This window comes from Lutra lutra, chromosome 6, assembly GCF_902655055.1.
Source record: "Lutra lutra chromosome 6, mLutLut1.2, whole genome shotgun sequence".
NCBI classification, from domain to species: domain Eukaryota; kingdom Metazoa; phylum Chordata; class Mammalia; order Carnivora; family Mustelidae; genus Lutra; species Lutra lutra.
In genome coordinates, this window is record NC_062283.1 from 4,217,572 (window position 1) to 4,245,058 (window position 27,487).

At 44.4% G+C, this 27,487-nt stretch overlaps 1 protein-coding gene across 8 annotated transcripts in view; it reads left to right on the plus strand.

Annotated features, from left to right (window-relative positions):
* The window catches only part of KIAA0319 (KIAA0319 ortholog), a 91,506-nt gene that overhangs the window by 40,769 nt on the left and 23,250 nt on the right, over nt 1-27,487 (plus strand). For 5 of the 8 annotated variants that reach the window (XM_047734042.1, XM_047734043.1, XM_047734044.1 and 2 more), the window contains 8 exons: nt 2,864-3,056; nt 5,756-5,854; nt 6,974-7,071; nt 8,166-8,253; nt 9,771-9,863; nt 11,901-12,033; nt 22,824-23,052; nt 27,156-27,279. In XM_047734042.1, the coding sequence (XP_047589998.1) occupies nt 2,864-3,056; nt 5,756-5,854; nt 6,974-7,071; nt 8,166-8,253; nt 9,771-9,863; nt 11,901-12,033; nt 22,824-23,052; nt 27,156-27,279 (1,057 nt within the window). Of the gene's footprint in view, nt 1-2,863; nt 3,057-5,755; nt 5,855-6,973; nt 7,072-8,165; nt 8,254-9,631; nt 9,864-11,797; nt 12,034-13,216; nt 13,295-22,823; nt 23,053-27,155; nt 27,280-27,487 lie in introns of those variants that run through there. The other 3 variants (XM_047734041.1, XM_047734045.1, XM_047734046.1) reach the window with 3 other exon arrangements.

Here is a 27,487-nt window from a genome sequence, read left to right on the forward strand (position 1 = left end):
ATTTAAAAGAAAAAGAACAACTATTAGTAAGGATGGAAAAATGAGAACCCTCAGGCACTGCTGGTGGGAGAATAATATGGTACAGGCCCTTGGGAAGTCGTCCAGCAGTTCTTCAGGAAGATAAACTTAATGGGGCACCCAGGCGGCTCAGTTGGCCGAATGTCATGATCTCAAGGTAGTAAGATCAAGCCCGCCAGAGGCCCTGTGCTGAGCATGGATTCTGCTTAGGATTCTGATTCCGTCTCCCTCCCCCCTTCCCCAGCCTCTGCTGGCACATCCACTCTCTGTCTCTAAAACAAAACAAAAAACAAAACAAAACAAAAACCTTAAAAAAAAGATAAACCTAGAGTCACCGTATGACCCAGCCATTCAACCTCTAAGTCTTTATGCAATAGGAACGAAAACATTTGTGCATACAAGGACGCGTAGCAGCATTATTCATAAAATAGTGTGACCAAGTAGAACATACTCAAGAACTTTGAAACAAATGCAGATTAAATTTGTAGAGGATAAATGATGTTTCCTGCAGTTTTGTTTTTAAGTAGGCAAGATCAGACAGACGCATGTACAAGAAGTTGTTTAGAAAGTAATTAAGAGGGGCGCCTGTGTACCTCAGTGGGTTAAAGCCTCTGCCTTCGGCTCAGTTCATGATCTCGGGGTCCTGGCATTAAGCCCCACATGGGACTCTCTGCTCGGCGGGGAGCCTGCTTCCCTCTCTGTCTCTGCCTGCCTTTCTGCCTGTTTGTGATCTCATTCTCTCAAATAAAATCTTAAAAAAAAAAAAAGTAATTAAGAATAGAAAAAAGAAATGGGACATTTGAGACTCTTGTTGACGGGGCCAGACTATAAACTGAAGGCCAAAATGGGGGGTGGGGGTACCCACTGCTTCCACAGAGGATCCGTTTTCTTTGGGTGGGGTATGTCAAGGAGGACCTGCGTGCTGATGGCCCAGTCAGAAGCTCTGTGTGGAGGTCACGGAGACAGGGCCCAGGAGTGCGTGAGGAACTGGCAAGGTCTTCCAGCCTAGAGAGGTGCCATGAGCGGGAAGGAAGTGGTCTGGACTGGAGGCAGGAGTGGACTTGTTGTCCCCTCAGCCATGACCTGGTGGTGGCTGTGAACCCTTCGAGAGGTACCTTAATGTTTCCCCCCACTGTCTGTGGACTCTGTTCTTTATTTCAACTTGGTGGTAATTTTTCAGGACTCTCTAAAACTAAACAGAACTGGTTTATCTTTACAGAGGCTGTGGGATCTCCCGATCGGATGGGGGGGCCACCAAAGTGGGGCAGGCTGGTCAGGTGGAGGCCGGGGCCTTGGCAGTGACGAAGTCACGCGGAGCAGAGCAGAGGGGGTGGATGTTTACTGAATGCCCTGCAGGGGAGTGGGGGGCAGGACAGCAGAGCAGTGCTAGGGGCTGTAGCTACAGGGGAGGGTGGGGAGGGCACGGGGAGGTGTGGGGACGGATGCAGTTTTCCCTTTCTGGTACCCATGTTCATGTGTTCGTAGCCCGTTGGTCACCTGGGCTTATGGATGTTTCTGGGTGGCTCGCTTTGGAGCCTGTCTATTCAGCTGGGGGTTGGGGGGTCGCTGTGGGTCCTCCTACCTTACTCAGGGTTCCGTTGTTCCCAGAATTTGCTGTGGATGGTTTTACCAGTTGTCTGGTCCTCCCTGGCGCTTTAGGAGCCGCGGTGTCTGGTATCCAGTGAGTATTTGCAGTGACACCAGTGACCAGGTGTCCAGTCACAGAGGTGTGCTGGGTCCGCACGTCCCTCAGCTGCAGCAGGGTCACCAGCGTGCGATTTCCGTGGCCACCACTGGCCCCTTCCCTGGTGCACGTCGGACTTAGAGCTCTGCTCTCTGTGACTTCTCGCCGCACCTTGCCCCCTGGGTCTCATGTGTTCTTAGCCTGACTTTCACTTCCTTAGCCCTGTGATCCCTGACAGATGCACCTCAGAAGAAGCATTTTATTATCATATGATGAAACTTTCTTCTCCGGCACATCGTATATAATTTAAAAACTCTAAGTTAGCTGGGGCGCCTGGGTGGCTTAGTCAATTAAGTGTCTGACACTTGGTTTCGGCTCAGGTCATGATCTTGGGTTGTGGGATTGAGCCCTGCATCAGGCTCTGTGCTTAGTGGAATCTGCTTCTCTACCTCTCCCGCTACCCCTCCCCCACTCAAATAATTAAATAAATCTTTAAAAAAAAAACAACCTCTAAGTTGGCTAACTAGAACTATAACTTCCAGTTACAGTTTATACACAATAGATGGTACAAATAGAGATTATTTACTCTAGAAGCCTGGTTGTTGAATTACCAGATTGCCTTCAGTTTTTACCTTACTGACTAGTTTAGAAGCCCACTACAGTTATTTTCTCTCTTTCATCTCGAGTAATTGCCTGTGTGTATTCACTTATAATAACTGTCTACCCCACAGTTTTCTTACATTTTTTTAAATAGATAGCAGAGAGAATATTTGAAAGAGATGGTCTAGGGATGCCTGGGGGGCTCAGTCAGTTAAGCGTCCACCTCTTGGTTTCAGCTCAGGGTGTGATCTCAGGGTCCCGAGATCGAGCCCTGTGTCAGGCTCTGCGCTCAGTGGGGAATCTACTTGAGATTCTTTCTCCTCTCCCCACCCCGACTCACACACACATGCACGTACACTTGTTCTCTCTCATAAATTAATAAATCTTTTTTTAAAAAAGAAAGAGATGGTAGCATTCTGTGATAGTAGACATGGTATTTTGAAGACCATTTATGTAAAAGGTCCGTGACATTGTGTTGCTCAATGAGGTCAACGATTTTTTGTTTGGTTTGTTTTTTTTTCTTTATTTCTTAACAGTTTGTCTTTGTGATTGATCTTCTAGGTTCTAATGCCTTCCCGTCATCCTTCTCCAGCCAGACTGGAGTTCAGCCCAGCCTCTACTGAGGAGAGCCCACTTCTCACAGTCCCCACAAGGAGCCCAGATCATGGCGCCCCAACCCGTCCCGCTAGCCTCATCCCTGCTGAGCCCACCCCGTCAGAGCAACCTGCATCTCCGACCACTGCTTCCCGGACAGGTAACTGTGGGAACAATACAGCTGGAAGAAAAGTAGCAAACCGTGCTGTCGGATTACACTAGGGCAACGGTAAGGTTTGCTCGTTCCCTCCCAGTGCGTCGTCAAGCCTCTCTCCTGTGCTAGAAACAGTGCCCCACACCAGCCACGAAAACACGAACTTTGTCTTTTCCCTCAGTGATCTGTAAGGCAGCAAATGCGAGTGACAGGCGAATAGCTGGTTTTCATATCCTGTGGTAAGTGCTGTGACAGGTGCGATGGGAGCGGAGGGAGACGCCCCGCCTGACCTTTCAGAAGGGCCAGGAAAGCCTTTCCAGAGGCAGTGATGCTGGATAGAGCAAGCCAGCTGACATGGGGTTGGTGTGTTGTTCAGGTCAGGGCAGCGATGTGTTAAAGCAATAATGATGGTTCTAGTCGGTGAGAACCCACCGAGCGTGGGGCACTGTGACATTTTTGGGAGCGCTGTCAGGAGGTCAGTCTGGCTGGAGCTGGGCATGTGAGTGAGAGGGAAGGGCAAGGCGTGAATCCGGAGTGGTAAGGGTAAGACTTCGAAAGACCTGTAATGTGTACTAAGGAATTTATGCTTTATCGGGTAAGTGTGGACAATCTCTGAATGAGTTTAAACAGGAAAATGAAATGATGAGATTTGTTTTCAAGAAAATAATGTGGAGTTGACTGGAGACAAGAAGATGCATTAGGACTAGAGGGGAGTGGTCGCAAGGATGGGGAGACAGAAGCAGCCCGAAGAGCTCTCATGGGGCTGTAATCACTAGGATTTGGTGAGTGGCTCACTGGCAGGACCTGAGGACTCTGAGATCAGTGAGTGTGTGGGACCAGAAGCTAGATGAGCAGCAGGCCAAAGATGGAGGACCAGGCGTCATCGGCACAGAGGCGATGACTGAAGGCTTAGGGCACACGTGGGGCCTTCCGGGGATGATGGTGGGTGAGCTCGAGAGAGGCCTGGGCAGGAACTTGGAAGATGTCATTATATCAGGAGCTAGAGGGCCAGAGGAGTCTGCAGAGCTGGCTGAGTGGTCTTGCCAGAGAGGCCGGACATGAGGGGGAGGGCATGGGCTGAGGGAAGGAGAGAGACTTCCATGTAGGAAGGTGTCGTGAAAGGGCCAGGGCTCGCAGAGACCATGGGCAGCACTGAGGAGCTCCCGTTAGAGTTACTAACGAAGGTGATACTGGAGACCTATTTCCCAAGCCGTTCTGTGGGGATGACCCTCTCTGCTGTGTTGATTTATTTGATCCTGAGCTAGTGTACAGAGAAAGGTAATAGCAGAAGAGAGGCTGTGTGGTGTTTAGGGAGAAGGAAACCAGCCTGGGAAGTAGGATTCTTGGGTTCTCATAGAACCTGTTCAGGGAGGTGTTACAAGCTCAGAAGAAGTGATCATTTTAAAGTCCTTGGAGCCGAGCTTGGCACCGTGTAATCTGGTATGTGTGTTTGTTGAAATAAATACATTTAAATTAATTATTGGTGGATCTCTTATTGTCAGCTATTCATATAACTTTGAGCAATTACTTGACCTTTATAGGGCTCGGTTCTCTCATCTGTAAAATGATAGGTTGGGACCAGTGTCGCCTCTGGGTCCACAGTTGGGAGAAAGGAGCCCAAGGCACCCAGGTGACCCCTACAGCTGGCCCAGGAAGGTACTGGAAGGACAGGGTACCGACTGTGAGGACAGGAGCAGGCTTAAGCAAGCCACCTGGCTCCCCAGCATCTCCAACGAGCTGAGACATCTTGAGCACTCTGCTTTGGTTTCTTCTGTTTTTTAAGCAAAACTCTGCTTTTCTCTGGGTAATGTCTTGACATGTCCCAACTGTATTTCACAAGCGAGACTGAAGCCAGCTGAACACAGCAGTGTTCTGCTGGTTGTAGGGAAGGAGAATGAATGTGGTCCTGAGGGCTGTTTTCACAGTAAGTGCTTTGGACGAGCATGAATGTCCCATGGCCTGAGCTAAAATCGCCTTTTTATGGAGGCTGACTGGGTTTTCTCTTGGAAAGCTTCCAAGAGCAAAGCCATCAGCGGTAATTCACGAGGCTGCTATCAGAAATGAGCAGTGTGTGACTTATGATAGAGAAACACGATTACACTCAGTTTTTATTTTTTTTATTTTTATTTATTTATTTATTTATTTTACACTGAGTTTTTAAATAAAAATAGCACATGCCAGGGAGTCAAGAAGTGCTGACGGTAAGTGAGAAAAGAGAGTCAACCCACAAAGGACCCTTGCTACCCAACACTGTGCTCAGTCAACCCAAAGCACTTTCTTCACCTTGTCAATGCCCATGGATGAATGGAAATTTACAAAATCTGGCCTGCAAGGGAATATAGGTCATGGTATGGTTACTAGCCAGAGGAAGGATGGATGTGTCTTAGATAAAATCAGAGAGAGAACGATTACAAAAATATGTTCTGTTATCTTATCTAAAAAAAAATCTAGGGGCACCTGGGTGGCTCAGTGGGTTAAGCATCTGTCTTCGGCTCAGGTCATGATCTCAGCGTCCTGGGATGGAGCCCTGGGTCAGGCTGCCTGCTCAGTGGGGAGCCTGCTGCTCCCTCTGCCTCTCCTCTCTGTCTCTCGTGAATAATAAAATCTTAAAAAAATGAGTAAATAAGTAACACATCTGTCGTCGGGCAGTAATATAGCATCATTATTGTGCATAAAGGACTGTACCGTTTCCAATCAACTTGCAGTGAAAGAACTCTTGGTGTGGGCCGGCGAGAATCGAATTGTGACTTTGCCGGAGCGCGAGGTAGAACTGAAGGCTTCTGTCGTGCCCGCACCGCCTGCAGGTGAGAGCTTGCCTCCCCCCGGTGATAGCGGGGGCCGGGTAGCCGGGCGCCCTCCGCCCGTCTTCGAGGGTTACTCACAGCAGCACAGGGAGAGGTCGCCACCGAGGGCCGGAGGGTGCGGATGAGGCTTTGGTGCTCATAAGCACTCGACCCTATGGAAGTAGCTGAAAGTGGAGGGAAAACGTGGGAAACTGACCACAGGAATGAGCCTTCGTCAGTCAGGACGCAAAGTCACGCGTTGCTGAGGATGCGAGGCGAGAGGCGTGTTAGAGCAGGAGAGGTGCTCCCGTCCCGGAGTCTGACCTGCAGTGACGCCCTGCAGCTGGGAACATTGCACCGTGAGCTCTGCTGACAGATAGGACAGTGCTGCCCACGGGGCCCTGAGGTTCTCAGGACACCCCACGGCAGCTCTTCAAAATATGTTGCTCAAAATGCTCTTTCTTCAGCTCGAGCAATGCTCTCCCCTTTAGCAAATATAGGCGCTGTGCCCTGACCTGTCAGAGGTATTCTTTCTTAGCATATGTTCACTCTTATGTTGAACGCTTCTCATTCAGCTTAGTTCCTTCGTGTCCCCCCAGTCACATATGGGGCGGCCTCAGCGCAGAGATGACATTTGGCATTTGCCTTAAAAGCCATTGGCTGAGGCCCTTCACCCTTGAGCTGCCAGTGTCTCAGGGTGGAGACAGCTCCGTCTTCATGCAGGAGGTTTAGTCCGTGTTTGTGTCCTTAAACCCCCGCAACAGATGCTACAAACGGAGATCTCCTTGCCTTTCATTAGAAGGAAGAGAAGTACAGTGGGTTACACCCTGTGGAAGTGTCCATGTAGACGGTCATCCTGAAAGGAAAGCCATCAAAGGCTGCATGTGAGATCGGGGACACGGTTTTCTTTTTTTCACTTCCTCCATTTCATGAGTTTTCCGTAAGCTGTATGTTCTTTTAATGAAACAGGAATTTTACCTTAAAAGGATAGGAAACCTTGCTATCCCTTACCTGGATGAGCGTGCACAGCAGAGTTCAGAGTCTCCTGCTGGAGTCGGGGCTGTCATCCTCTTCCCTCCAGATGGCCTATAGCGACCTTTCCGAATCTGTGACTACTTGTATTTCTTTTTTCGCTCTCAGAAACCACCTACAGCTATGAATGGAGTTTAGTAAGCCACCCTGGAGACTACCGAGAGGAAATAAAAGAAAGACACATGCAAACTCTTAATCTCTCTCACGTGAGTAACTGGACACTGGTTGTCTCTGATGTCCCCCCAGAGAACTCTGTTACCGCTTTAGCTGTCGAACCTGAAATCTGTTTTATGATTAAGGTCAGAAGAAGGTGATAAATGAATAAAGTTCCAACCGTGTAGACAGACAGATGGTGAGAGGAGGAGAGGAGACTTTCAGATAGCTTGAGTTTACTTGAAAGACTTGGCATATCAGCTTGGAGAAAAGTGGCCAGTTGCCCAGGGGTCTCTGGGGTGAGGCTTCAAAGTCTGTCTTCTAAGTCCTATTCTCTCTGTTCTCTCTCTTTTTTTTTTTTAATTTCAAAGATTTTATTTATTTATCAGAGAGAGAGAGAGAGCAAGAGAGAGAGCGTGAGCAGAGGGGAGGGGCGAAGGGAGAGGGAGAAGGAGACTCCCCACTGAGCAGGGAGCCCGATGCGGGGCTCCATCCCAGAACCTTGAGATCATGACGTGAGCTGAAGGCAGACGCTTCTCTGACTGAGCCCCCCAGATGCCCCAGTCCTGTTCTTTGCAGTGGTAGAGACATTCCGGTTATCTCTGCTTCCCAAGCAGGCACATTTCTGAGCTGCCAGTAATCCCACCCCAGCTCACAAATGCTCGGGCTGTGAGATACTGCTCCAGGAGGTCAGCCCCTCCCCGGAAAGAAACCCGCCCCCCTCCTGGACCAGGAGGATGAATAAACTGACTGAGCTGTGGGGCATCTGGTTTCCCACCGGATGATGATCTCTTCTTTGTTCCTGAGGCCACACAGCGGTGAGGGCAGCGGGAGCTCCCCTCTCCCCGGGTCACGGAGCCCGACTGCTCCGAGTGTGGTCCCCAGACCACTGACTGCCGAGCACATGAGTTCACCAGCTGCTGCCCTCGCCTGCTGTGGCCCCTGAGCATCTGTGACGAGGCCGTGGGCCTTTCTGGGTGACCTTCGAGCCGGGGGCAGTGTGTGCACGGCCCTGAGGAGACGCCCCCCAGGCCCTGTGCTCTGCTCAAGCCAGGACAGCAGCTCCTGCGAGGTGTTCGGACTTCCTAGGCCACAGACCTGTCCTGTCTTTCGCGTGTTCACCTGCGTCACTTTCTCTGTGTTGCAGTTGTCGGCAGGACTTTATGCCTTCAAAGTAGCAGTTTCTAGTGACAGTGCCTTTGGAGAAGGATTTGTCAATGTCACCGTTAAGCCAGGTAAGCCTGCGGGAGAGAACGGCCTCGTGTTGTGCGGCTTTGTCTCCATTCCCCAATAACTTCGCATTCTATTTCCCATTCTTATATTTGGATTCTCTTTTGCTCTTTTGTTTTCCTTTCTGAGTTCTGTGTAGTTCTTAGTCCTTGCTTAACCCTGCTGTTTAAGGTTGCCAGGTTACCACTGGCCTGAGGGTAGCGATCTGCTGGCCCTTTGCCTTCTCTGCAGATGCCTCTGTTTCCCTTCCCTGTGACCCAGCCTCGCCTTCCGCAGGGGTGCGGTGCGGCTTTCAGATACCTCAGCTGAGCCCCCCGGGGGCAGTGAGCACTCAGGCTGCCACCCGCCCACAGGACTGCGCATTGTATGAACTAGACACAGGGGCCCTTAGCGTGGGTGGGCACAGCCTGCACACCCGAGGAGGCCCACCTCTCTGCCTGCTCTGCCTCCCAGCCAGCCCTCGGGCTTTGCACATTCCGCCTGAGCGTTACTCCAGCCGGGAGCGTGGTGTTGGGGTGGGGTGGGGGTACCTGGGGTCGAAGAGTTAAGCCCCAGGTGACCGTCCTAGGAGCTGGAACCGTACTCCGCTCCTCCTCGCCTGAGGCTACCACTCATGGTCTGTGATGACGCCCTGTGTTATTAATACCCATGGCTCCTGAGCCTGCCCTTGCCTGCGGAAAAGTAAATCTTCAGACAAGCCCCTAAAACTTAACAGGAAGGTTTCAGAACTTTGGAAAATAATCTCCACAGTTGAGGTCTGTGGAGGTAGGATAAATGCCTTTTTCTTTTTTCTTTTCTTTCTTTTTTTTTTTTTTTTAAGATTTTATTTATTGGGACGCCTGTATGGCTTAGTTGGTTAAGCGTCTGCCTTCGGCTCAGGTCTTGGTCCTGGGGTCCTGTGATCGAGTTCCACATCAGGCTCCCTGCTCAGCAAGGAGTCTGTTTGTTCCTCTCCCTTAACCCCTCCCCTCTGTGTGTGCTCACTCTGACAAATAAATACAATAAAATAAGATAAAATAGAAAACAAAGATTTTATTCATTTGAGAGAGAGAGAGAGAAAGCGCAAGAGAGACTGGGCAGAGGGAGGAGCAGACTCCCCGCGGAATGGGAAGCCCCATGCAGACTCGATACTGGGACCCTGGGATCATGACCCAAACCTAAGGCAGTTGTTTAAGCGACTGAGCCACCCAGGTGCCCCAGAATAAACACCTTCTGACAGGATGTTTAAAACCAACTTTTATTTATTTTATTTATTTTTTAAAAAAGATTTTACTTATTTATTTGACAGAGCAAGATCACAAGTAGGAGGAGAGGCAGAGGGGAAGGGGGAAGCAGACTCCCCGCTGAGCAGAGAACCCGATGCGGGGCTCAATCCCAGGACCCTGAGATCATGACCTGAGCCGAAGGCAGAGGCTTAACCCACTGAGCCACCCAGGCACCCCTATAACCAACTTTTAAAAAGCAGATGATTTAACGGGGTTATGATCTGTGCTCAGTCAGTGTCCTTTTCTCTCACACACAGCCAGAAGAGTCAACCTGCCCCCCACAGCGGTGGTGTCTCCCCAGATGCAAGCGCTCACCCTGCCTCTGATGTCAGCCTTCATCGACGGCAGCCGTGGGTATCTGTGACACTCAGGGCCTCTCTGCCCTGCGTGCTGCAAGGTTTCGTGGTGCTGGGAGGGCTCACATACCTGTGCGGACACAGGGGCGTCCCTGTCGTTGGGCGTGTGGCTCACAGCCCTTGGGCCCCTTCGTCATAGCCCCTGCCCCGTGCTCACCTTGCAGTCACCTGTGTCCCAGCTGTCCATGGAGACTTCTTCAGGGCCTAGCTGTTTGATCTGGAAGTAAAGCAATTCTTAGAGAATCTCCTTTTGGTGAGGTATATGTGATGAACAACGGGAAAATCACTTAAACAGAAGAATGGTTGCCTTCGTCTGGGGTGGGCAGTGCTTGTTCCTTCAGTTGGACATCATTCCTTCTCCTCCGTGTGAGAGGGGCGTCTGACTCCGGGCGTCTGTGCACATGAGAGTGGCAGGCGAGAATTCTACCACTGAACCACCAATGCTGTGCACATGAGAGTGGATGAAAACATTCCCTGTGTTTGACAGTATGTTAATATAGACAGATGCAGATCTATGACCGTGTACCACAAGATATGTTCGGTCTCAGTGTACCCGGTCTTTCCATTCATGTACATTTAACCACAAAGCTACTACCACACCCTGTGGCATCCAGAGTAGTTGCGTTGGTTGGTGGGAGAAGGGTACCTGTCCGTCCACTGCTGGGGCTGCTCTGCTTCGCAGTCTGCAGACACACAGAAGTCACACTGACGTGATCATCTGCACCCATTCAGATATAAATAGCTTCCTTACATTTATTTCCTCCTTACAGCATGTAAACAAAGCGTAGTTTAGATGAAAATATTTACATGAGGAAACGTAGCACGTTTTGATTTCTCTAACGCCGGATGGTTTAGGTACAGGAAACTGGGATGATTAATCTGTCACTTGAACTAGTTTGTTCTTTAACTGAGTTAGATGGAGCCGGATCCCTTTCAGCTCTGTCTCTGTGACTCTATGTAACACTTTTTTTTGCTCTTTTCTAAAGCAGAAAAGGGAAGTTTTCTTGTAGGATATTCCTTTTCTGTGGATTTACACTTTAATGATGTCGGTAGGAAAGGTATATTATATTTATATGTAAGCATCTCTTAATTCTTTTTTTTTCTTAAAGATTTTATTTATCTGTTTGACAGAGAGAGATCACAAGCAGGCAGGTAGAGAGAGAGGGGGAGGCAGGCTCCCTGCTGAGCAGAGAGCCCGATTCGGGACTCAATCCTGGGACCCTGAGATCATGACCTGAGCCGAAGGCAGGGGCTTTACCCACTGTGCCACCCAGGAGCCCCACATCTCTTAATTCTTTATCAGTCTGTCAGTTCAGATACCTTTGGAAAATGCTAGAAAGTTATCACATGCGTTGTTGAGATGAGTAGAAGTAGCATTTCAATGTGGTACATCTGCTTGACTCCTGTTCTTAAAAAAGCAAGAACGCCTGGCACTGTGGTTTTTTTGGTTTTTTTGTTTTTTTGTTTTAGTTCACAACTGAGTGAAAACAGCCTCACTCAAATCTGATGGAAATTCAGGAGGAATATAGTGATGACAGTTTAGGGAGAAGAAGAAGTCCTCCTGCTAGCACATAAGACCTATCCATTGAAATCTATGTAATTAAATAATTTCATGCAAAAACAAATTTAAGCATGAAGTTGATAAATTACAAAATTTATGTTTAACTGTTGTGGCATTTCATTCTAGCCTTCACTTATTTTTTAAGTTATTTTTATTAACATACAATGTATTACTAGCCCCAGGGGTACAGGTCTGTGATTGATCAGTCTTGCACAGTTCACAGCACTCACCATAGCACATACCCTCCCCAGTGTCCATCAGCCAGCCACCCTGTCCCTAGCCCCCCACCCCCCAGCAACCCATAGTGTGTTTCGTGAGATTAAGAGTCTCTTATGGTTTGTCTCCCTCCTGATCCCATCTTCTTTCATTTTTTCCTTCCCTACCCCCCACACCCCCCTGCCCTGCCTCTCAAATTCCTCATATCAGAGAGATCATATGATTAGCCTTCACTTATTTTTAAATCTTTCTAGAAAGTACAGATGACACTAAAATCGTGAGTTATCGCTGGGAAGAAATTAGTGGCCCCTCCCGAGAGGAGAAGACCCCAGCTGACTCCCCTGTCCTCCATCTGTCTAATCTCATCCCTGGAAACTACACTTTCAGGCAAGTGGTTTCCCTACCTTTGCTGTGCTTTCCAAACTTGTGTTGTGGCTCTTTGCTTAAACTGATGCCTCTGCCCTACGCTGGGCTTCTTTTTGTTGTGACCAAGAGGTCAAGGCCATTACGTTTCCTTGGGAGTTTTGGTTGACAACCACTTTCGACTGACATGCTCATGGATGATTCTGGATTGGAAGTGCCTGTTTGTTGGAAACATTTGGTTTTGGTTGTCAGGAATATCCACGGATGGCATCTTTTGCTGTGTTGTTATGTGACAGAAATTGTATATCTTCAAAGTGAAGCAGGGTTGTATGATTTATGTGTTTCTTAATCTTTTTCTTTTCATAAATTTTAAAGATACAACTGAAGTGTAATAAAATGTGCATGTTTAAGGTATAACACTTGATGAGTTTTGACATGGGAATATCCGGAAAACCATCACAATCAAGATAAGAAACATGCCCCTCCACCCGGAAGTCTCCTCACGCCCCTTGGGTTTCGGTCTCTCTCTCCACTCTCTCCTTGGGCAACCCCGAACTGTTTTCTGCCAGTTTAAATTATTTTGTACTGTCTAGAATTTTACATAAATGAAATCATGTGATATGTACTCCTTTTTACCCATGTTGTCTTCCATTCTGCAAATGGTTTCGATTCATTCGTGTTGTCTCTATCGAGTCTGTTCCTTTTTATTGCTGAGTACTATTCCTATCTGTGGGTGCCACAATTTATTTATCCTTCCATCCAGTATGGACATCTGGGCTGTTTGCAGCTTTGAACTACTACAAATAAAGCTGCCACTGACCTTTATTTTAAGTCTTCACATGGACAGATATTTTCATTTTTGTGGGGTAAATTGTGGAGTAGTGAGAAGGTCCGGTTCTAAGGTAAGTTTGTGTTTAACATTTTAAGAAATTGCCAAACTCTTTCCCGAGGTGGGTGCACCAAGTACATTCCCACCTTCAGTATATGAACGTTTCAGTCTCCATGTCCTCACCAATACTTGCTATAGTCAGTCTTTTTTATTTAATTTAATGAGTGGTAGTATCTCATTATGGTTTTAATTTGCATTTTCTTGATGACTAATGATATTAAGCATATTTTCAGCTGCTTACTGGTCATTCATATACTTATTCTGTGAAGTATCCCTTTCCTATTTTATTTTTTTAAATGTTCCCTTTATTTTTTTAAGTGAACTACCCCAACATGGAGCTCGAACTTGTAACCCTAAGGCTAAGGATCGCACATGCTCTGTCAACTGAGCCACCAGGTGTTCCCCCTTTCCTTATTTAAAAAATTGCATTGTTTGTCTTATTTAGTTTTAAGAGTCTTTATACATTCTTTTTAAAAGGTTTTTATTTATTTATTTGACACAGAGAGAGATTAGGCACACAAGTAGGGGAAGCAGCAGCAGAAGGAGAGGAAGAGCTGAGCAGGGAGCCCAGCATGGGGATCATGACCTGAGCTGAAGGCAGAGGCTTAATCGGCTGAGCCACCCAGGCGCCCCAAGTCTTTATACATTCTGAAACAAGCCCATTATTTTATATATGTGTGGATATTTCCTGCCAGTATATGATTTTTTTTAATTTTTTTAATGTTTCAATAGCTTCTCAACCTTTTGGCTAAGATCAACTGTATTTTCTTAATCTTGGAAAGAGCAGGAATTTTATGTTTTGATGAAGTCTAATTCATCAATTTGTTTTCTTTTTCATGCTTTTTGTGTTCTAATTAAGTAATCTTTGCCTGTCCTAAGATAGTAAAGATTTCCTCCTATGTTTTTTCTAGAACTTCTATAGTTCTAGGTTTTTATATTTAGATCTATGATGTCTTTTGCGTTATTTTTATGTATTGTGTGGTGTTTTTGAATGTTTAATCAACCTTGCATTCATGGGGTAAATGGTATTTGCTCATGATATCCTTTTTATATAGCATTGGATTAAATTTGCTAATATTTTGGTAAGGATTTTTTGTCTACATGAGAGATATTGGTTAATGCTGTTCTGTCTTTGTTTTGCAATGTCTATGTCAACTTTGGGTATGAGGATCACACTGGCCTAATGAAACAAGGTGACCTATGATCTATCCTCTTCTACTTTCTGAAACATTTGTGAACAGCTGGTAGTATTTCTTCCTTGAATGTTTGATAGAATTCCCAGTGAAATCACTGGGTCTGGAGTTTTCTTTCTGGGGAAGTTTTTGATAGGAAATGCAATTTTTAAAATAGTTGTATGGCTATTTATATTTTCTGTTGCTTTTTTTTTTTCTTGTGTAGGTTTTTGGTAAGTTGTATTTTGCAAGAAATTTGTTCCATCTAATTTGTCAAATTTGTTGGCAAAAAGGGTTTTATAGTATTTTCATATTATCCTTTCATACCCATTAGAACTGTGGTGATAAGCCCTTTTTCATTTACTTTATTGGTGACCTATGTTCTCTCTTTTTTCTGATCAATCTAATTATGAATTTTGTTAATTTTGTTTATCTTTCCACAGAACCCCTAACCAGAGCTCTGTTAATTTTGTCTAAGTTGTTGGTTTCTTTTCTTTTCTTTTCTTTTTTTTTTTTAAGATTTTATTTATTTATTTGACAGACAGAGATCACAAGTAGGTAGAGAGGCAGGCAGAGAGAGAGAGGAGGAAGCGGGCTTCCCGCCGAGCAGAGAGCCCGATGTGGGGCTCGATCCCAGGACCCTGAGATCATGACCTGAGCCGAAGTCAGGGGCTTTAACCCACTGAGCCACCCAGGCGCCCCTAAGTTGTTGGTTTCTGCTCATATCTTTATTATTTCTTTACTTCTATTAACTTTTGATTCACTTTGTTCTTCTAAGTTCTTAGAGTAGAATCTTGGATCATTCATATTAGATTGTTCTTAAATGTCTGTAAAGCTTTTAAAACTTTAATTTTCTTCTAAGTACTCTTTAATTGCATCCTACATATTCTGACTTAACTATGTTTTTAAGGTCTCATATACCCAATTAAGAATCTACTGGTTTCAGAGCAGCCCACCTGTCCATGCGTCCATATATTTATGAATCTCCCGAAGTCTGCGTAGGTTTAGAAACTCCCAAGCATCTGACTGGATTCATCTTTGACTAAACAGTTCACAGAGGTGCTCTGGAGTGTTTTACGTTGTACACGTGTCATGAAAACGTTTGTTTTGGTTTATTTGAAATCTCAGCATAAGAAGTAGTTTACCCCATTAGGATGGCCATTATTAAAAAAAAAAAAAAAAAAAAAAAAAAGGAAAATAAGTGTTGGTGAGGATGTGGTGTCCTGGGAATCCTTGGGCACTGCTGGTGCGAAAGTAAAATGGTGCATCCCTGTGGAGAATAGCGTGTCAGCTCCTCACACTTCCACTGTGGAATTACCATGTCTGCAATCTTGCTTCTAGGTGTGTACATAGCGGGACTGGCAGCAGGGGCTCCGACAGATGCTTGTACACTCGTTGTCTGTTTTGGTTGTTATAACAAAAATACTGTAAATTGGGTGGCTTCTAAATGACAGAAATTTGTTTCTCATGAGCAGTACAAGGGCAGACTGGGCAGTACAAGATCAAGGTGCTGGCCGATTGGGTGTGTGGTGAAGGCCCGTTTCCTGGTTTATAGGTGGCCGTCTTCTCCCTGTGCCCTCACATGGCAGGAGGGGTGGGGGTGTCTATGAGGTCTCTTACAAGGGCGCTAATCCCATTCTCTGCCCTCATGAACTAATCACCTCTTGAAGGCCCCACTCCAAGTACCGGTCACATTAGGGATTAGGTTTCTTCATAAGAATTTAAGCAGGGGGGACACAGATACTCCGTCTGTAACTTCACCAATATTCATGCCACTTTATGAGGTGCCTTTGATTCTTTTTTTTTAAATTTCAACTTTTTATTTAAATTCTAGTTAGCTAACATATAATGTAATATTGGTTTTAGGAGTAGAATTCATTGATTCATCACTTACATGTAACACCCAGTGCTCATTACCTCACGTGCCCTCCTTAATGCCCATCACCCAGTTGCCCCGTCCTCCGCATTCTCCTGCCCTCCAGCAACCCTCAGTTTGTCTCTGTAGTTCAGAGTCTCCCATGGTTTGCCTCCCTCTCTCTTAATTTTTTTTCTTCCTTCCCCTATGTCCATCTGTTTTGTTTCTTAAATTCCCACATATGAGTGAAATCATATAATTTTGTCTTTCTCTGACATATTTCACTTAGCATAGTACTTTCTAGCTCCATCCACATCATTGCAAGTGGCAAGAATTCATCCTTTCTGATGGCTGAGTGATATTCCATTGTATATATATCACATCTGCTTTATCCATTCATCAGCCGATGGACATTTGGGCTGCTTCCATAATTTGGCTATTGTTGATAATATTGCTATAAACAACGGGGTGCATGTGCCCCTTTGAATTAGTATTTTTGTATCCTTTGGATAAATACCTAGTAGTGTAGTTCCTGGGTCATAGGGTAGCTCTATTTTTAACTTTTTGAGGAATCTCCACACTGTTTTCCAGAGTGGCTGCACCAGTTTGCATTCCCACCAACAGTGTAGGAGGGTTCCCCTTTCTCCGCATCCTCGTCAACACCTGTCTTTTCCTGACTTGTTAATTTTAGCCATTCAGACTGGTGTGAGGTGATATCTCATTGTGGTTTTGATTTGCATTTCCCTGATGCTGAGTGATGTTGAGTCCTTTTTCACGTGTCTGTTGGCCATCTGGATGTCTTCTTTGCCGAAATGTCTGTTCATGTCTTCTGCCCATTTCTTGATTGGATTATTTGTTCTTCAGGTGTTGAGTTTGATCAGTTCTTTATAGATTTTGCATATTAGCCCTTTATCTGATATGTCATTTGCAAATATCTTCTTCCATGCCATAGGTAGCTTAGTCTTGTTGACTTTTTCCTTTGCTGTGCAGAAGTTTTTATCTTGATGAAATCCCAATAGTTTATTTTTGCTTTTGTTTCCCTTGTCTCCGGAGACGTGCCTAGTGACAAGTTGCTCTGGCCAAGGTCACAGAGGTTGCTGCCTGTGCTCTCTAGGATTTTGATGGATTCCTATCTCACATTTAGGTGTTTCATCCATTTTGAGTTTATTTTTGTGCGTGGTGTAAGAAAGTGGTCCAGTTTCATTCTTCTACATGTGGCTGTCCAATTTTTACACCACCATTTGTTGAAGAGACTGTCCTTTTATACTCGATATTCTTTTTTGCCTTGTTGAAGATTAGTGGACCATAGAGTTGAGGACCCACTTCTGGGGTCTCTATTCTGTTCCACTGATCTGTCTGCTTTTGTGCCAATACCATACTTGATGATTACAGCTTTGTAATAGAGCTTGGAGTCCAGAATTGTGATGCCACTAGGCTTTGCTTTCCTTTCTCAAGAATGCTTTGGCTACTTGGGGTCTCTTGTGGTTCCATACAAGTTTTAGGATTATTTGTTCTAGCTCTGTGAAAAAATGCTGGTGGTATTTTAATGGGGATTGCATTAAATGTGTAGATTGCTTTGGGTAGTATAGACATTTTAAAAATATTTGTTCTTCCAATCCGTGAACATAGAATGTTTTTCCATTTCTTTCTGTCATCTTTGATTTCTTTCATAAATGTTCTATCGTTTTCAGAGTACAGGTCTTTTACCCTTTGGTTAGGTTTATTAGTAGGTATCATATGGTTTTTGGTGCAACTGTAAATGGTATTGACTCTTTAATTTCTCTTTCTGCTGCTTCATTATTGGTGTATAGAAATGCGACAGCTTCTGTGTGCTGTTTTCTCTTTTATAGTGCCTGTCCTCTTGTGTAGCGGGGTCTTTATCTGGTTTTACTACAAGGGTAATGCTGGCCTCAGAGAGTAAGTTTGGAAGTTTTCTCTTTTTTCTATTTTTTGGAAGAGTTTGAGAAGAATAGGTATTAACCCTTCTTTAAATGTTGGTAGAATTCCCCTGGGAAGCCTGGATTTTTGTTTGTTGGGAGATTTGTAATTACTGCTTCAATTTCCTTGCTGGTTATGTGTCTGTTCAAGTTTTCTGTTTCTTCCTGTTTCAGTTTTGGTAATTTGTAAGTTTCTGGGAGTTTATCCATTTCTTCCAGGTTGTTCAGTTTGTTGGCATATAATTTTTCACAACATTCTCTTACACTTTTTTGGTATTTCTTTGGAATTGGTTGTTATTTCTCCCCTCTCATTTGTGATTTTATTTAATTGGACCTTTTCTCTTTTGTTTTGGTAAGTCTGACTAGGGGTTTATCTATTTTATTAGTTATTTCAAAGAAGCAGATCCTGGTTTCATTGATTTTTTTTCTTTCTTTTTTTTTTTTTAAAGTTTCTATATCATTTATTTCTGCTCTAATCTTTTTATTTCCCTTCTCCTGCTGGTTTAGGCTTTATTTGCTCTTCCTTTTCTGGGTTCTTTTGGTGTAAGTTAGGTTGTATATTTGAGATTTTTCTTGCTTCTTAGAGGAATACCTGCATTATTATATATTTCCCTCTTAGGACTGCCTTTGCTACGTCCCAAAGGTTTTGGACTGTCATGTTTTTATTTTCAATTGCTTCCATGTATTTTTTTGATTTCTTCTTTAATTTCCTGGTTAACCCATTCATTCTTTAGTAGGATGTTCTTTAACTTCTGTGTATTTGTGGTCTTTCCTAATTTTTTCTTGTGCTTGACTTTAAGTTTCATAGTCTTGTGGTCTGAAAATATGCATGGTGTGATCTCAATCTTCTTGTATTTGTTGAGGGTTGATTTTTGACCCAGTATGTGATCTATTCTGGAGAATGTTCCTTGTGCACTCAAGAAGAATGTGTATCCTGCTGCTTTAGGATACAGTATTCTGAATATATCTGTTAAGTACATGTGGTTCTCTGTGTCATTCAAAGCCATTGTTTCCTTGTTGATCTGCTTAGACGATTTGTCCATTGATTTAAGTGGACAAAGTCCAAACACTACTTAGTGCCAACAAGGCTCTATTATTATTGTATTGTTATCAATGAGTTTATGTTTGTTATTAATTGCTATATGTATTTGGGGATCCTAAGTTGGGGGCATTAATATTTACAGTTGTTAGATTTTCTTGATGGATAGACCCTTTAATTATGATATAGTGCCCTTCTTCATCTCTTGTTATAGTCTTTGTTTTAGAATCTAGTTTGATACAAGTATTGCTACTCTGGCTTTCCTCTGATGTCCATTAGCATGATACATGGTTTTCCATCCCCTCACTTTAAATCTGGAGGTGTCTTTGAGACTAAAATGTGTCTCTTATAGAAAGTATATAGATGAGTCTTGTTTTTCATCCATTCTGATACCCTATTTCTCTTTATTGGAACATTTAGTCCATTTACATTCAGAGTGATTATTGGGAGATATGCAGTTAATGACCTGTAGAGTCATTGTTTCTGGAGATTTTCTCTGCTCCTTTCTAGTCTTTGTTGTTTTTGGTCTTTCTTTCCCACTGTTGCTTTTGGTCTTTCTTTCCCACTCAAAAAAGTCCCGTTTAATATTTCTTGTAGGTCTGGTTTATCGTTCATGAACTCCTTTAGTTTTCGTTTATCTGGGAAACTCTTTAATCTCTCCTGTGCTGAATGACAGCCTTGCTGGATAAAGTATTCTTGGCTGTGTATTTTTCCCATTCAGCACGTTGAATGTATCATGCTGCTCTCTTCTGGCCTGCCAAGTTTCTGTGGGTAGATCTGCTGCTAACCATATTTGTCTTCCCTTGTATGTTAGGGATTTCTTTTCCCTTGCTGCTTTTAGGATTTTTTCCTTATCTCTGTATTTTACAAATTTTACTGTGATATATCTTAGTGTTGGCCTGCTCTTGTTGATTTTGATGGGAGTTCTCTGTGCCTCCTGGATCGGATGTATTTTTCTTGCCACAGATTAGGGGAGTTTTCAGCTATAATTTCCTCAAATAAACGTTGTGTCCCCTTTCCCACTCTTCTTCTTAGGGGACTCCTATGATGTGAAATGATAATGTGCTTCATGGAGTTGCTGAGCTCTGTATGTCTACATTCATGATCTAATATATTTCTTTCCCTCTTCTTTTCAGCTTCATCATTTTCCATAATTTTGTCTTTTATGTCACCTATTCTCTCCTCTGCTTTTTCCATCCTTGTGGTCATTTCATCTAGTCAGTTTTACATTTCAGTTATAGCATTTTTTATTTTGGCCTGAGTAGTTTTTAGGTCTTTTATGTCTGTGGTAAGGGATTCCCTGATATAGTCTATGCTTTTCTCAAGCCCAGCTAGTATCCTTATGATTGTTGTTTTCAATTCTGGATCAGGCATATTGTTTGTATCTATATTGATTAGATTGTGGCCATGTCCCTTTCTTGTTCTTTTTTTGGGGACGAATTCCTCTGTCTTGGCATTTTTGGCTAGGTCTGTATCTTCTTCTTTGTGTTAGGAAAGCCTGTTATGTTTCCTGCTCCTGAGAGTAATGGCTTTGTAAGAAGTGGTCATGTACTGTCCAGGGCCTGGTGCTTCAGAAAGTGTGTCTGGTCTGTGCTACATGCACTCTGCTGCTGTATTTTGGCTGCTCTTTCCCCCAGGTAAGCCCTCTGCTGAGTTTTTCCTTGCCGGCACTAAGGAGTGTTTGGACTTTGTCCAGTGTTGTCAAGTTTTAACTAGGTATGCTTTGATCTGCTTGTTAAAAAAGGCCAGATCCTGTTTCCACTAGAGCTGCAGCTTTGCAGAGCTCTGATCAGTGGACTTGGTGCATACGGGGAATTTGTGCTGGTTTTCTGTGGGAGAGGCCTGCTGCCCTGAGTCTTAGGCATACTTGCTCTAGCATTGAAGCACCTGCAGAGGGCAGGGGCTGGGGCTTGGTGTAAGTGGCTCCAGCCTCCCCGGCAGTGGGGGGTGGGGAACGAGGAGGGGGGCACTCTGTTGCTCACTGAAATCCAGTGGTGCTGTTGGGTGGAGGAAAAAAAATGGCATCTACCCTTTCCCTTGGTCCGCGACAGGTGAATTTGCACCCCACTGTTCAGTAAGCCCACACAGAAGAATGAAGAATCTCCCCTTATGTGCCAGGTATCCCTCAGATCTCTGCCTTCACCGTGTCTGCGTCAGAGCTGTCTGCCCACCGAGTGGCACATTGCTTCTATGTTTTACTTCTGGCACCTGGCAGAGTTTCAAAACTCCACATTTTTGGGACTCAGCCCTGGCAGGACCCACAATGATCCTCTGGAGGGGGGGGTCTTGGGGCACTGGGGCTGGTAGGGGTTTATCCCAGGAGGGCAGTTGCAGGAATGTACAGGTGCTTGGGGTTTGGAGTAAAGCACAGCAAAGAACTGGCATCCAGGTTAGCTGCCATCAGCAGGTGCCTCTGCCCCTAATGAGTAGGGCAGTATAGTGGCACCCACCATCTCTTTGTCCCCTTTGAGGCAGTGCCGCCTCTCCCAAGTGCACTCCAAGAAGGGGGACTCTCCCTCCCAGTGCGATGCAGGGGGTCCTCAGATCACACTGCCCACTCCTGGGCCTCTGCCCTCCTCCACAGGAGCACCGCTGTGCCCCCAGTCTCCACTCTGGCTGTAGGCAGACTTCTAAAACTTCAGTCTTCGAGCTCCGTTGATTGTAAAAACTCACAATAAGCAGCCTCTCTCGTTTTCCCAGTCATTGGCTTTGGGGAAGCATTTTTCTTGTTCAATCCCCTGTGTGCTGCGTGCGTGCTCTCTCTCTCTCTCTCTCTCTCTCCCTACCCCCTCTGTGATCAGGGCTCCCTACCTCTGCAGCACCTGGGATTCTTTTCTCCCCCACATCACATCTCTGCACCTCCTACCTTCCAAGATGTGACCTCTCTTCTCCCTTCTGTTGGGCATTTTGTCCTCTCAGCCCTCAGATCGATTTCCTGGGTGTTGAGAATGATTTGATATTTACCTGGCTGTGTTTGAGTGACAAGGCAAGCATAAGGTACCCTTACTCCTCTGCCATCTTAACTCCTCCCCATTTCATTTTTATTTAATTTATCATCTGGTTAAGTCAAGTTACTGCTGCTGTCCCCATTTAACCATGAAGAAATTCCCTTAGGGGCCCAGGATGTGTCTTGACACCCTGGCTGAGGAGAAGCGACCTCAGATGCTTGGTTTGCTGTCAGAGCCAGAACCAGAGTTTGGATCTTGGTTGTATGGAGTATGTGGGATAGTGTGAAAGGATACACAGAATGCACATGCCCCATACACAGACCTCACTACACATAATCCTGTGTTCTTCCCATAGCTTCATTATCATATTCCTGTTAACACCTGTATAGAATTCATCACTGTTCAGAACTGGCATCTTTACGCCAGGATGATGTGATCATATTTCCTGATCTGTGACCTCATCAGCAGTGAGTTTACCACAGGAGGTCCTCAAGGAGTGTCTGCAGGGAATGTTCTGAAAACATGATTGTATTAAGTCCTCTAGAATAAAAAAATTCAAAAGCTTTGTAGATGAAAATTGATGAGTAATGTACTATCTCCATGTGCTCAGACCTGAAGGCAGGACCTAAACCCAACACATTCTTTGTCTCAGGTACTAGAGGGAGGCTCCCGTGTTGGTTGAGGAAGACTTCTTCATCTGGCATCTCCAAGACTAGTCAGAAACCCATATAAGAGAAAACTCCATCATGTGACTGTATTACTAGCTAAAAATAAAATAAACCAATAGCAGCAAATTAAAAACAAAAAACCAAAAACCTCAGGTGCTCTGTTCTTTCTCGGTCTCATCCTCAAATTTCTGTTTACACCTCTGCTGAGTTTTTCTGAGAAGTGTATTGTGGGCAGACTAAATGGACCGTTTGTCGTTAAGACTTGGCATCTTCTTGCAGCATGATGGCTTCCTCTCCTTTTTGTAGACTGACTGTTACAGACTCGGATGGAGCCACTAACTCCACAACTGCAGCCCTCATAGTCAACAGTGCTGTGGACCATCCTCCAGTTGCTAATGCAGGACCAGATCAGACCATAACTTTGCCCCAAAACTCCATCACTTTGAATGGAAACCAGAGCAGTGATGATCACCAGATTGTCGTCTATGAGTGGTCCCTGGGTCCAGGGAGTGAGAGCAAAGAGGTGGCCATGCAGGCAAGTTCTCTATCCTGCCTTCAGACTTTTACTTGTCTATCCATCCACCCACCCACCCACCCATCTAACCAACCACCTACCCATCTACCTACCCACCCATCCATTCATCTACCCATCCATCCATCCACCCATCCACTGTCCATCCATCCACCCACCCGTCCAGCCACCCATGCATCCATCAGTCTACCCGTCCATCCATCCATCTACCCGTCCATCCATCCACCCACCCATCCATCTGTCCACCCACCCATCCATCCACCCACCCACCCACCCATCCATCCATCTACCCACCCACCTACACATCTATCCAACCACTTGCCCACTGACCCACCTATCCATCCATCCATCCATCCACCTATCCACCCACCCACCCATCCATCCATGCATCTACCCATTCATCCATCCACCCACCCAGCCATTCATCTATCTACCCATCCATTCACCCACCCACCCATCCATCCCTTCATCCACTTATCCACCCACCTACCCATCCATTCATCCACCCACCCACCCACCTACCCATCCATTCATCCGTCTACCCACCCATCCATCCATCCATCCACCTACCCACCCACTACCCATCCATCGATCTACCTATCCACCCATCCACCTACCTACTCATCTAACCAACCATCCACCCATCTGTACATCTGTCCATCCATTTAAAACTGCTCACACATCTATCTACCTTCCTATCTACTTAAATTATTGTTATGTGGTATAGATCCAGAAAATATATGATTATAAGATTATAAGATTGTTTGATATATTACAACTGTTAGAAGAGTACCTAAAAGTCATAGATCTCCCAAACGTACATCCTTCCCCCTCACCCATTCTCTATTAGCACAGAATAGAAACTAAGTGGGTCCTGTGTTGATAGCTTGATCTTGAAGCTAGTTTGGGGAAAGTCTGATGCAACATTTGCTACAGAAATATTATTTTATTATTGGGAGAAAATTTCGAAATAATCCAACATAAACTTTATCATCAGGGAATTTTCCTTATTTTATTTCTCACATTTTTTAGAAACTTCATTTCTAAAATAGATCCAGAAATTTCTAGATCTAGTGATTTCTTTAAAGAGCTTTTAGTATCTAAATTTTAATTTGCTCAAATCTTAAATATATTTGTCTAAAGACATACTACCTATCATAGACAATTTTGCCATGAGTGGTATGTGTGCACATGACTGTGTATAAGCTATTTGCTTCTTCTTTTGGTGATGGCCAGACTATTTGGGATTTTTTGCTAACCACCTTGCTATTTTTAAGTTGTTCTATTATTTGACAGTTTTCACTTTATTCTTCTTTTAGTTATTTTATGTGTGTGTGTGTGTGTGTGTGTGTGTGTGTGTGTGTGTGTATCTAAGCCCTACACCTGGGCTTGAACTCACGACCCAAAGAGCAAGAGTCTCATGCTCTATTGACCGAGCCAGTCAGGCACCCCTTTTGTTTGTATTTTAATTCCAGGTAACATACAGCGTTATGTTAGTTTCAGGTTATTATTTGGAAGTTTAAACTACTTGCAGGGACTATGCAAATATTTTTCTTTACTATTTGGAAGTTTAATGGGAAAAAGGTAGAATGTTATATTGCCACCTTGTACTTCTTCAAATTCCATCTCATCTGTCCAACATCAGTTTCTTTTTAAAATTTTACATGAAGTCAGATATCCCACGAACGCTTACCTACTTTCCTTTCTGATATTTCTGGACAGTATTTTGCAATTATGATGAATTTAAAATGACTGGTTGGGATTATGGAACTTGAGGGCCATGTTGTAGTGTCCACCTCTGTCTAAGGGTTGTGGTATGTGCTGTTTGCTTCTGTTGGGCTGCGAATTCTGATTCAGAGGGCTTTGGATGCAAAAACAGAAGGATGGGATATTTTGTATTTCCTTGGTTAAAAGAATAGTCCAGGGGCACCTGACTGGCTCATTTGGAAGAGTGTGCGACTCTTAAATCTCAGAGTTGTCCATTAGAACCCCTCATTGGGTGTGGAGATTACTTATAAATAAAATTTAAAAAAAACCAGAGTTTTCTTTCCTTTAGTTTTTGAGAATTGTGTGCCCAAAGTTCACACCCCAGAATTCATCCATGTCTGCCTGACATGTGTCCGAGCTCCTCCACACCTACCCTTCTGCAACAGACACTCTGAGATTATCCACAGTAACAAGATCATTGCCTTGTGACTGATCGACGAAGATGTTAAAAGGAGTGATCTTTTTATTAGCTGGGGCAATCACCAAGATGACTCTGTAAACTGGAGTCTTGGTCTAAACATCATGTAGGGCATCCTGCTGAGACCTGGGGGAAGTTCACTGCTATTACTTGGAGGGTAAGGTGGCTTTGAGGGTGTTTGGGGATGTGTGTGATTCTGCCCACTTCCCATTTGCCACAACATTCCCTGTACTGTGTGCATAAGCATTTATGTAACCACATTAATTGTGAAGTAAGTACTAGGAAATTATAATTTCGTGGAGTTTTTCATAGCAAAATACTTTGCTTTATTTCAAAGTAAGTAAATCACCTTCTCTAAGTTCTTAAAAGTGTGTATTTCAAGATTCATAAGTTCCCCTTGTGATAAAACGCAATTGATTTTCTATCAGTTTTCTTTTTCAATTTTCCATTAAAACCTTTAGCAAACACATGCAGATACATTTATCTTTAGACAATCTTGGGATTTCTAAAAGTAAATAATAATAATAGGATTTACGATTAAAAATCCTTCCCATGATGCCATGAATCTCAAACATAAGCAGTAATTGGAAATGTTACCGACAGCAACACAATAGCAACAAAGGGAAAGGTTATTAACCTGGAGACAAGTGTAGCTATTATATACTCAATTGAAAAAAAAAATATCTTATTGAAAAATTGTATTATCTTAAGAGTTTGAAAAAAATATTTTTACTTATAATAGTAATTCATGAATTGCTTCTTGTAGTTAAAAGAAGTTAAATTCTGGGCGCCTGGGTGGCTCAGTGGGTTAAAGCCTCTGCCTTCCGCCCAGATCATGATCCCAGGGTTCTGGGATCCAGCCCCACATTGGGCTCTCTGCTCAGCGAGAAGCCTACTTCATCCTCTCTCTCTGCCTGCCTCTCTGCCTACTTGTGATCTCTGTCTGTCAAATAAATAAAATCTTAAAAAAAAAAAGTTAACTCCCAATAAAGTACAAATGCACCTTGTTCGTACCACAGTCTCCTTTGGAGGTGATTACTTTTATCAGTTTAATGTCTATCCTTACAGAATCTTTTCTATGTGTTCTGTGGATATGCATATGTGTGCAGAGAAATATCCATCCCCCTTTATGCATCGTTCCGCAACTTTCTCGTTTTGCTTGATGATATGTCTTTGGCATCTTTGCATTTCATTATTTATCAGCTACAGACATTTTTTTTTTCTTTAAGTAGGCTCCACGCCTAGCATGGAGTCCCACTCCATTTCAGTATGTATCAATCTACCTTATTCTTTTAAACTTTCCCCAAACTAGCATTGTAGTGTATTATGGTGAGTCTGGCCACGCCCTGTTGATGAACATTTACTTATGTATGTATGTATGTATGTATGTACGTACGTACGTATGCATGTATGCATTTATTTAGAGAGAGAGAAACTCAAGCAGACTCCCTGATGAGTGTGGAGCCCAACACAGGGCTCGATCTCATGACCCTGAGATCCTGACCTGAGCCGAAATCAAGAGTTGGACTCTTAACTGAGCCACCCAGGTGCCCCACTGTTACTGAACAGTTAGACTCTTTCCACTGTCAAGGCTTCTGTCGGCATCCGGGTGTGAGGCTCCTGCATGCACGGGCATTCTCTAGGGTAGGTGGTTAGAAGTAGAATCCCTGGGGAGACTGTGCTCATTTACCATGGCACTGGATGTTGCCACATGGGCCTCCAAAAGTCCAGATCAATTTATAGTGCTTCAGCAGCATAGGAGGATACACACCGACCTTTAGTTTGCATTTTCCTGGGGCACACTCGTTTCTTTTTCAGGCAGGATCTCCATATTTAGCAAAAGCATTCGTTTTTCATTACATTATACTACTTACTTTTTAAAACTATTTTTTCTTTTTCATCTCTATTTGCTATTACTTAGGGCGTCAAGACACCATACCTTCATTTGTCTGCCCTGCAGGAAGGAGACTATACATTCCAGCTGACGGTGACGGATTCTTCAAAGCAGCAGTCCACGGCTATGGTCACTGTGACTGTCCAGCCCGGTGGGTGAGCTGGAAGAGGGCTGTGGCCCCAGAGATTAAGGCAGAAATGACACCTGGGCTTCTGGGCTTCAGACAAGCCAAATTTGGAGGCATATTCTCTAAATCTCTTAACTATCAGAAAATCGGGGCTGGAGGAGCTGGATCTTAATGCAAAGCCAGGTTTCTATTGTGGTTCAGAATCTAGTGTTAACTGTGTCTTGAAACCATG